The following is an 11,357-nucleotide window of genomic DNA, read 5'->3' on the forward strand; positions in this document are numbered from 1 at the left end:
ATAAAGAGAATGTAGTACACAGTGAACTCCACCATAAAGAGAATGTAGTACACAGTGAACTCCACCATAAAGAGAATGTAGTACACAGTGAACTCCACCATAAAGAGAATGTAGTACATAGTGAACTCCACCATAAAGAGAATGTAGTACATAGTGAACTCCACCATAAAGATAATGTAATACACAGTGAACTCCACCATAAAAAGAATGTACTAGCATTAAATATAAAAGATGGTGTTTCTGATATATTCTGTTGTTTCCATTCAAATGCTTTAACTGATTAGAATTATAACTTGCTAGGGTCAGATCTTATTTGTCTTTAAGTGAATACAGAAAATGTGAAGTGTTAGTTAGAAATTATTATAATTTCCATTAAAATCATGTTAGAAATATTTGTAATACAATTACACTTGATATTTTTACTGCTTAACCGAATATGCACTAAAATAAAGGGCATAATGGAGCAAATCGTTTTATTTCAAATCCATTGTATCCAATTCTTAAAGTGCAACAAGTATGCTTATAAAAATGATTAATTGTAAAGCTTTATGCACGTGGCTCGATGAGAGTTTTTTTTTTTAGTCAGGAGATCAGAAGCTTAACTCGAGGGTTTTTACCTTTTAACAGCTTACGTTTGTTCAGTTCGAGGTGAAGTTAGTTTTGGATAAATAGGGGGGTGTAATCATTAAAAACTGAGTCGAAACTATCGACCAGCTCAGTTTGGTTCTTCTGAACTACAAATCTTTGTTTGTCGGTTAACAAGAAAGACGTTTCAGTTTATTTAATTTTGGCTTCAGGGAATTATTAATTAGAAAGGAGGTAAAAAAAATAAGTCTGTTAACATGTTGTTTATGTTTTTATATTAACACAGTATTTTAATTAATGACGTAACTTTAGAGTTAATAAAGGTGACTTCGGAATTTAATTAAGAACCCACAAACACTTTCGACGTCACATGTGTTGTGAAACTTTTTTATTTTTATGGGTTAAATGTATAATATACTGAGTAATTAATTGTGGTATCTCAATGTATATCAAGTAAAACAATCTTGAACTTTTACTCTTAAAGTTGAGGGTTAGTTCCTTGTGAAACAGACAAATGCAAGACTGTGTAAGTTTATTCGTAACATAAACCGAATATTTGGGCCCTTTTCCATACTTGATATATATATACACTACATGCAAACTTTTACGTCGAATTTAAAATTAAGTAACAGAAACTAAATACTCCATTAAAAACAATCCAGAAAACAGTTAGAAGACTACAGCATATTTACCTGATGTATTTGATGCCTAGTCTTACCTGTTACACGTTTGTTACGTCTAATATCTTACTTACCTGATGTATTTGATGCCTAGTCTTACCTGTTACATGTTTGTGACGTCTAATATCTTACTTACTTGATGTATTTGATGCCTAGTCTTACCTGTTGCACGTTTGTCATGTCTAATATCTTGCTTACCTGATGTGTTTGATGCTTAGTCTTACCTGTTACACGTTTGTTACGTCTAATATCTTACTTACCTGATATATCTGATGCCTAGTCTTACCTGTTACACGTTTGTTACGTCTAATATCTTACTTACTTGATGTATTTGATGCCTAGTCTTACCTGTTGCACGTTTGTCACGTCTAATATCTTACTTACCTGATGTGTTTGATGCTTAGTCTTACCTGTTACACGCTTGTTACGTGTAACCTATGTTAAAATAAAATATAATTATTCCATTTTAAGACGTCTGTTAACAAATCGTTAAGTTAGGAAAGAGCTGGAGGAGGCTCTTCAGATATTAACACTCTCAGAAGATATTTAGACGGCGGCCATCTTTAGTTCAATCTTAAGACGTCTGTTAACAAATCGTTAAGTTAGGAAAGAGCTAGAGGAGGCTCTTCAGATATTAACACTCTCAGCAAAAAGATATTTCCTGAATTATGTATTAGTAACAATTTCTTTCCTAGGATGATTTAGTGATATTGGATCCAGATTTAAATTTGATGAAAAAAGGAAGGCTGATGTTTAGATTATGATAGAATCAGAAACACAGACTAACATTTTCAAACATGTATGTTGTATTCGTTCGTCACTTTCAATGTCTAACAGATGTTAAACATTTTAATTGAGAAAGCTTACACATTGTTGGGTTGGCTCGTCTCATTGGTTCATGAGCTTATTATGTCATAAAAACATTGTTGGATGACTCATTCTATGAGTTAATCAGCTTATCTTGTTATAAAAACATTGTTGGTTGACTCATCATGTGAATTAATCAGCTTATCTTGTTACAAAAACATTGTTGTTTGACTCATACTATGAGTCAATCAGCTTATCTTGTTATAAAAACATTGTTGGGTGACTCATTCTATGAGTCAATTCAGCTTATCTTGTTATAAAAACATTGTTGGGTGACTCATTCTATGAGTCAATTCAGCTTATCTTGTTGTAAAAACGATGTTGAGTTGGCTCGTCTTATACGTTAATGATATTATCATGTTATTAAAACCCCGAGTAGTCATGATACCAAACTTCCATATTATATGAGAAACAAGCTACTAACAAAGAGAATTATATTCTTATATAATTACAAAACGTAAGTCAGATGTCTATTAACACTTAGGTAGTGGCAAGAAATGAAACAAAACCTAAGTCAGATGTCTATTAACACTTAGGTATTGGCAAGAAATAAAACAAAACGTAAGTCAGATGTCTATTAACACTTAGGTAGTGGCAAGAAATGAAACAAAACGTAAGTCAGATGTCTATTAACACTTAGGTAGTGGCAAGAAATGAAACAAAACGTAAGTCAGATGTCTACTAACACTTAGGTAGTGGCAAGAAATGAAACAAAATGTAACTCAGATTTCTTCAGATATAGGTAGAAGTGACAAAAAATGAGCTAAACACTGACTCGGTTTTGTTGAGATGTAGGTAGAAGTAACAAGGAATTAGATATACACTGACTCAATTTCATTGAGATGTAGGAAAAAGTGACAAACAATGAGCTAAACACTGACTCGGTTTTGTTGAGATATAGGTAGAAGTGACTAGGAATGAGCTAAACACTGACTCAGATTTGTTTAGATGTAGATAGAAGTGACTAGGAATGAGCTAAACACTGACACAGTTTTGTTTAGATGTACGTAGGTAGAAGTGACGAGGAATGAGCTAAACACTGACTCAGTTTTGTGAATAAATAAAAAGCTGTCAATCGACTGTTTTTTTTCACTGTTTTAATTTTATTGGAGGTAACAGGTTATACAGTTCAAAGTAGAAAAGCCTTTGTGACGGTTTTACCTGATCCGAAGGGGTTTTTTGACCTGGGTATTTTTAGTTTATGGGCATATATGTCGTTCCTTTCAGGGTAAATGTGCCTATACCAACACCAGCATCTATATGTATCTCTACGTTGACCCTTATATAACGAATATGATTCAATATGTTGATCAATTGATATAATAATGCAGCCATATGTGGTCCTATTTCGTGTCCTCCCCCCCCCCTCCCCCACGTTTCTTGGACTTTGAAGACAGTGGTAGTTGTAGTTATGCCACTGATGTTCAACATCATTCGTTGCCATGGATACTTAACAGCACCTATTCTAAAAGCAGGTGGTAACCAAGATACGCTGTAACCAAGCGCTTTTCTCGACTGATACCTGATGCTCATCAAACGTCTCGAACTTACTAGTGCCATTTACTCTGTACACTGGAGATGATATGAGATTGGTTAACGTAAACAGTATGTTTCCAATAACTTTTGAATGACGCCCAAGTACGCTATATTCTATGCACACAGAAACAACTTCAAGTGAAGTACTGCTGGGAGAGAATTAGGTATATTGCAGAGAAAGATAAGACATATTAAAAGTCCTTTGGTGTAGTATATACAAGGATTTTGGAGTTAATAATATGCAGTATATACAAGGATTTTGGAGTTAATAATATGTAGTATATACAAGGATTTTGGAGTTAATAATATGTAGTATATACAAGGATTTTGGAGTTAATAATATGTAGTATATACAAGGATTTTGGAGTTAATAATATGCAGTATATACAAGGATTTTGGAGTTAATAATATGCAGTATATACAAGGATTTTGGAGTTAATAATAAACCTATACATCTCTTATTCTAAAATCTCATCAAATTTTCTACCTATACTTAAAAAAAAAACGTGTTCACCAGACAGTTACCAACATTTTACACGTTCAAATAAAATAAATAGAATAACGGATGGATGTGAATTAATGAAAGTATTCTCGAAAACCATCTCATGTAAAAACAATGTCATTTTATAGCAGTAGTCATTTATAAAGGAATTTGATTATAACCAAAAATCGATCGTTCCACTTAATGTAGAGGTCTGACCAAACCGAAGGTTTGATGCTCCTAAAATCTAATGTTATTCCGTCATCATTAAATCAGACAAAAGGTACCTTCTTTATTCAAGGTCCTTCAATTTCATTTATCCCAAATTGAGGGACCTTTGATAAATCAGACCGAAGGACCTTTAATAAATCAAATTGAGGGACCTTGGATTAATCAGACTGAAGGACCTTTGATAAATCAGAATGAATTACCTTGGATAAATCAGACTAAAGTACTTTGAATAAATCAGATTGAGGGACCTTTGATAAATGAGATTGAAGTACCTTGGATAAATCAGACTGAAGGGCCTTTGATAAATCATACTGAAGTACCTTGGATAAATCAGACTAAAGTACCTTGAATAAATCAGATTGAGGAATCTTTGATAAATCAGATTGAAGTACCTTGGACAAATCAGACTAAAGGACCTTTGATAAATCAGACTGGAGGACCATAGATAAATCTGGCTGAAAGACCTTGAATAAATCAAACTATAGGACCTTTGATAAATCAGACTGGAGAACCATGGATAAATCTGGCTGAAAGACCTTGAATAAATCAGACTAGAGGACCTTTGATAAATCAGAGTGGATGACCATGAAACAAACCAACTACGAGTCTTTCCATCAACTTTATGCAAAAAAACACATATATCCATACATACACATAGATGTTAACATTGATCTAGTGTTACAGCTTAAGACATGGTTGTTTTTTAAACGTCGCTAACCTTTCTAACAACGAAAAGTGGGATTGATCGTCACATTATAATGCCCATACGCCTAAAAAGACGAGCATATTCGGTGACGGGAATCAAACTCGCGACCTGCAGATTGCGAATCGAGAGCCCTAATCACCAGGCAAAGCCCGGCCGCCCAAAGACACGAAGTAGTTAATATAACATAATATAAAAGCCTGATAAATATTATGGTTGTTTTTACAGGAGGTTGAACTAATTCTTCTACGAATGTAACTCATCACACATACACTGATAATTATTTTAGACTACCACCGGCAGAGGGAGTTGTTCTTACAGGAGGTTGAACTAATTCTTCTATGAATGTAACTCATCACACAATACACTGATAATTATTTTAGACTACCACCGGCAGAGGTAGTTGTTTTTACAGGAGGTTGAACTAATTCTTCTAAGAATGTAACTCATCACACATACACTGATAATTATTTTAGACTACCACCGGCAGAGGGAGTTGTTTTTACAGGAGGTTGAACTAATTCTTCTATGAATGTAACTCATCACACAATACACTGATAATTATTTTAGACTACCACCGGCAGAGGGAGTTGTTTTTACAGGAGGTTGAACTAATTCTTCTATGAATGTAACTCATCACACATACACTGATGATTATTTTACACTTCCACCGGCAGAGGGAGTAGCATCATGTCCTCTTAGGGGGCATTTCAAATTTGATGACTAGACTAAAATTATACTAATTAATTTATGAAAGTTGTATTATTGTGGTTAACACTAATTCCTCCTCTCTGAAAAGAAACCAGTAAACCTGAAAACTGTAGTGAAAATTTTTTGAAATATTATTAGTAATGATATGCTTATAAATTTTTATATTTTAAAATATATATTGTTTTATTGGCTAATTATTGTAAGAAAATGTAAGGTAGGATTCACGAATTAGATTTAAGATATTCATCTTTATCCATTTTAGACAGGCAAAGAACAGAAGCCGTGGCTTTGAACCATTTCCAGCACCATGATATGTCGTCTCTACGCAACTGTTGCATTCATATCGTGACATAAGCATGAAGAGTTCGATGACGTCAGTGATACGTAAACTTAAGATTCTTCTCCTTGTGTCTTATTTCGGTTTAGTAGTGTTTCCAGCCACCAGAGGGTGTAGATTGTCAGAATATTATTGCGACAACGGTAACTGTGTTTCTCACAGCCGCTTCTGTGATGGAACTGATGATTGTGGAGATGGAAGTGATGAGCCATTAGGATGTACAAGTCAGTATTTCATCTATCTATCTATTTAGGATGTACAAGTCAGTATTTCATCTATCTATCTATTTAGGATGTACAAGTAAGTATTTCATCTATCTATCTATTTAGGATGTACAAGTAAGTATTTCATCTATCTAGGATGTACAAGTCAGTATTTCATCTATCTATCTATCTAGGATGTAAAAGTCAGTATTTCATCTATCTATCTATTTAGGATGTACAAGTCAGTATTTCATCTGTCTATGTAGGATGTACAAGTCAGTATTTCACCTATCTATCTATCTAGGATATAAAAGTCAGTATTTCATCTATCTATCTATTCAGGATGTAAAAGTCAGTATTTCGTCTATCTATCTATCTTACATTGGCAAATGAAGTAAAATAAAAACCGTTTGATTTTATTTTTGGCTTGGATTTTTCTATGCATAAATTTATTGAGACAAACAAACCAAATGTTTTGTTGATTAACTTCTGTGCGTGGTTTAACAGAAAATTATTTATTTTTTCGTGAAATCTTTTTGGACTAAACATTTCATGCCAAGGTTGACATTGTAATTAAAACTAAAATACTATAAATAAAATAAAACAACCATTTATTATTACCAGGTAATGTAAATGTATTGTTATTATATCAGGGTTTAGAAAACAATTGCTTTTTAGAAACGATCGATAAGGCTTTTAAATCATAATAAAATGAGTGCAATATAAATTATCAGGATTTAAGTGTAGAATTTCTTCTTATAGGCCTAAATCTACATTCTACAAGGTGTCCCAAAAGTCAGTTGCCATAGGTTGAATGTGTATACATGTTTACAGAACATGTTCGAAATGTCCGCCTTGTAAATCGATAAACTACTGAAGGCATTCAATTCAGACTTTTGTCAGTACTCGCCCTCCAGTGGCACAGTGGTATGTCTGTGAATTTACAATGCTAGAAACTGGGTTTTGATACCCATGGTGGGCAGAGCACAGATAGCCCATTGTCTGGCTTTGTGCTTAACTACAAACAAATAATCAATATTCAATGTTATTATCTAAAAAAAAACGCAAATATAAAATAATCAACAAAAAAACACAAAAACAATGCTACAATGGCAATGGACATGTGGCGCACTCTTTTACAGTCAACAATGAATTTGAATCCTTATAAAAATATAATTAATTAAACTATACAAGAAGTTTAAACATACAAAAACCAGCAACATATAAATTTATATTATTTAACAAAATTAATCACAACAATAATTCAAAAAGATGGTATTTATTTGTAGAAGAACAAAATAAGTAATTTAACATAATAATCTACAATGTTTTACAAGAAAATACGCGACAAGTATATTATGTATTACAGTTTTTAGCTGTACCTCCAGATACTCCATTGCGCAGATTTGTGCTTAAGAACAGACCAAAATTATCAGCCACTGTTAATATCTGATTTAAAATAAAATAGTTTCAGTACTGTTTCCATATGCTAGATTTTCTCATACTTCACGTTTGAAATAAAATAATTTTATTTCAAAGACATTTCGTGAAAGAATGTATATAATATAAACACCATAGCCTTATATGCTACGTCTTTATGAGATATAATAATCAGAGGCAAGAGGGTTAATAACTAACCCTCATCTGGAACTTGGAGCCAGAAGAAAATAAAATAAAATATAAACACCATAGCCTTGTATGCTACGTCTTTATGAGATATAATAATTAGAGGCACAAGGGTTAATAACTAACCCTCATCTGGAACTTGGAGCCAGAAGAAAATAAAATAAAATATAAACACCATAGCCTTGGATGCTACGTACTTTATGAGATATAATAATTAGAGGCACAAGGGTTAATAACTACCTGTCATCTGGAACTTGGGGCCAGAAGAAAAGAAAATATAAACACCATAGCCTTGTATGCTACGTCTTTATGAGATATAATAATCAGAGGCACAAGGGTTAATAACTAACCCTCATTTGGAACTTGGGGCCAAAACCACAGACTCTTCTCATTCCAATTATGGGGTTCAGTACTCAATCAGGGTAACTAGGCGCCGTCCCTAACTTAGAACTATCAATCACAGGAAGGCAATCGATGGGGAGCAACCTACTATTATATATATATATATTTATTTATTTAATTTCAGTAATAGAATTATTGTGCATGATTGATTTTAAACCAAGTTTCCAATGTAAGTAAGAGTGGCTTACCCTTTAATATAGAGAAGTAGAGATAAAGGCTGCCAATCCTTGCTCAACCCTATAGTAGTAATATATCTCTTTTTTTTTTTTTAGATTGCAACCGGACATATTACGGTCTTGTTGGAACGAAATATCCTTTGCGTATTACTAAGCCTTTTCAGCGCTCATTTCCATACGTGTGTCGGATTACGTTTGTAGCAGAAGGAGGAGATTTCGGAGACATAGTTGAGGTCTCATTCCTCTCTTTCCAGCTGGGTTCTTTCCAGTTAGATGGGTAAGTACAAAAATTAATGGACATTTTTTTTTAAACTAAAGCCCTCATAGCTGCAAAATATTACGGAGTTTATTTATTTTTGAACAAAAAACAAACAAAACTTAAAGTATCTTACTTTGTAGATATATAGAGTTTAGTCAATTCACATTAAATTTACAAATACTTCAAATTGTTTATGAATTTATTTCATCTGATCCTTACCGGCATAAACTCATCTGGCAATGAAAAAAAATATATATACTATATAAATACTCACCCAGAAAGGTCTATAAATGAGAAGTTTAGCGTCCTGGAGTTTGGAACCGATGGTGCATGCTTCCGTTTCCACAAAAACATAAAGGAAAAAAAAAGCGCGATCTGCAGTTTGAGGTCTTTGGTACATTTTTAGGTGTTAAACCCCACTATTTGATTAGAGCACTTCAAGATCATGCACTTAACTGTTTTCCTCTAGTCTTTCAGTTCAAAATTAAGGACTGTCAGTGTAGATAGATAGCCTTTGTGTTGCTTTACTCAAAAATCCGAAACAAACAAATATAGTATTAAAACACACTTTTTAGTTTCAGAGAACGCTAATGAATATAGGTAATCTGTTTTATTACAAATGTTCTGTCATTGTTCTCGACTCGCAGTCTGCGGGTCGCGGGCTCGAATCCCCGTCACACCAAACATGTTCGCCCTTTCAGCCGTGGGGGCGTTATAATGTGACGGTCAATCCCACTATTCGTTGGTAAAAGAGTAGCCCAAGAGTTGACGGTGGGTGGTGATGACTAGCTGCCTTCCCTCTAGTCTTACACTGCTAGAGCAGATACTCCTGGTGTAGCTCTGTGCAAAATTCATAACAAACAAACAGAGAAACATTCTCTGAAATCGAACTGTTTGATTGCACATCATTATTACTATTCCAATAAAAAAAGATATTTGTATCCAAGATCGCGTGGTTAATTGGGTGAATGATCACAACTTTGATTCACTTCTGTTTAGGATGTTACTTTTTACACACATAAAATATTCTTACAAATAAATATAATACTTTCTGATCTCAAGGTTCTGATCCTTCTTACATTTACAAATCGCGTAGCATGATTTATCCTTACATTAAGTGTAGGTTAAGTTAAACTCCCACATGTACATCTTGGAGAGATGATAACAGAACAGACGTAGGTTGTATCTACCGTTTTAACATAAGAAAGTAAGCAGTGGTCATTTCCTGTGTATTCGATTTCGTTTTAGTTATTTCTGGGAAGAAAGGCTAAGCATAGATTTATAAGGTTCGAGTGAGAGAAAATTTACGACTTCAGTTACTTATAGATTCTACATACCGCTTATCACTTGGTACAGTGTTTGCGTGACGAAACATTGGGGCTAACGCAGGAAAAGTAGAAATATTGATTCTTTGTTTTCTGATTCGTTTTGTAGACGAGGAAATGACGATTGGCAGAACTATTAAAAAAATACAGGAGAGGAGTGATTGTTTTCTCTTTTTTTTAATTTACGTTCAGCTAATGCTAAAATAATTCGAAATGTTGATCACCATCACTTTGATCAAATGCAATGGAAAAAAAATGCCAGAGAGAGAGAGAGAGAGGCACGAAACAAGATAAACAAGAGAAACTTCAATGGATTCAGTCGAAATGGATGTTTATTTACTTGGAAAGAAAGAAATAATAAATATATCAATATCAAAACCTACGGGTGAATTAATAGACCGCTTAATAGTGTAATAGATTGCTAAAAGATAATTTCTTACCCTATTAATCAACCGGTTTTGAACTCGAATTTTCATATTATCTCCAAGTTGTTTTCAAAGGAGTGAAAATTTTGAGGTCAGCGTGTCTGGTCTGTTTTTAAAGGAGTAAAAATTGTGAAATTAGTTTGTAGGGTCAGTTTTTAAAGGAGTAAAAATTGTGAGACTAGTTTGTAGGGTCTGTTTTTAAAGGAGTACAAACTGTGAGACTAGTTTGTAGGGTCTGTTTTTAAAGGAGTACAAACTGTGAGACTAGTTTGTAGGGTCTGTTTTTAGAGGAGTAAAAACTGTGAGACTAGTTTGTAGGGTCTGTTTTTAAAGGAGTACAAACTGTGAGATTAGTTTGTAGGGTCTGTGTTTAAAGGAGTACAAACTGTGAGATTAGTTTGTAGGGTCTGTGTTTAAAGGAGTACAAACTGTGAGACTAATTCGTAGGGTCTGTTTTTAAAGGAGTACAAACTGTGAGACTAGTTTGTAGGGTCTGTGTTTAAAGGAGTACAAACTGTGAGATTAGTTTGTAGGGTGTGTGTTTCAAGGAGTACAAACTGTGAGACTATTTTGTAGGGTCTGTTTTTAAAGGAGTACAAACTGTGAGACTAGTTTGTAGGGTCAGTTTTTAAAGAAGTGCAAACTGTGATATTAGTTTGTAGGGTCTGTTTTTAAAGGAGTACAAACTGTGAGCCTAGTTTGTAGGGTCAGTTTTTGAAGAAGTACAAACTGTGATATTAGTTTATAGGGTATGTGTTTCAAGGATTAAAAATTGTGAGCCTAGTTTGTAGAGTCTGTGTCTAAAGGAGT

At 33.7% G+C, this 11,357-nt stretch overlaps 1 protein-coding gene across 4 annotated transcripts in view; it reads left to right on the forward strand.

The window, feature by feature from the left end:
* Window positions 1-11,357, forward strand: part of LOC106468876 — a 51,231-nt gene that overhangs the window by 15,283 nt on the left and 24,591 nt on the right. For 3 of the 4 annotated variants that reach the window (XM_013929323.2, XM_022397235.1, XM_022397237.1), the window contains exons 2-3: window positions 6,057-6,355; window positions 8,635-8,815. In XM_013929323.2, the coding sequence (XP_013784777.1) occupies window positions 6,151-6,355; window positions 8,635-8,815 (386 nt within the window). In that variant the 5' untranslated portion in view covers window positions 6,057-6,150. The remainder of the gene's footprint in view (window positions 1-6,056; window positions 6,356-8,634; window positions 8,816-11,357) is intronic. The other variant, XM_022397236.1, reaches the window with a different exon arrangement.

Source organism: Limulus polyphemus, unplaced genomic scaffold, assembly GCF_000517525.1.
Source record: "Limulus polyphemus unplaced genomic scaffold, Limulus_polyphemus-2.1.2 Scaffold3199, whole genome shotgun sequence".
Taxonomy (NCBI): Eukaryota; Metazoa; Arthropoda; class Merostomata; order Xiphosura; family Limulidae; genus Limulus; species Limulus polyphemus.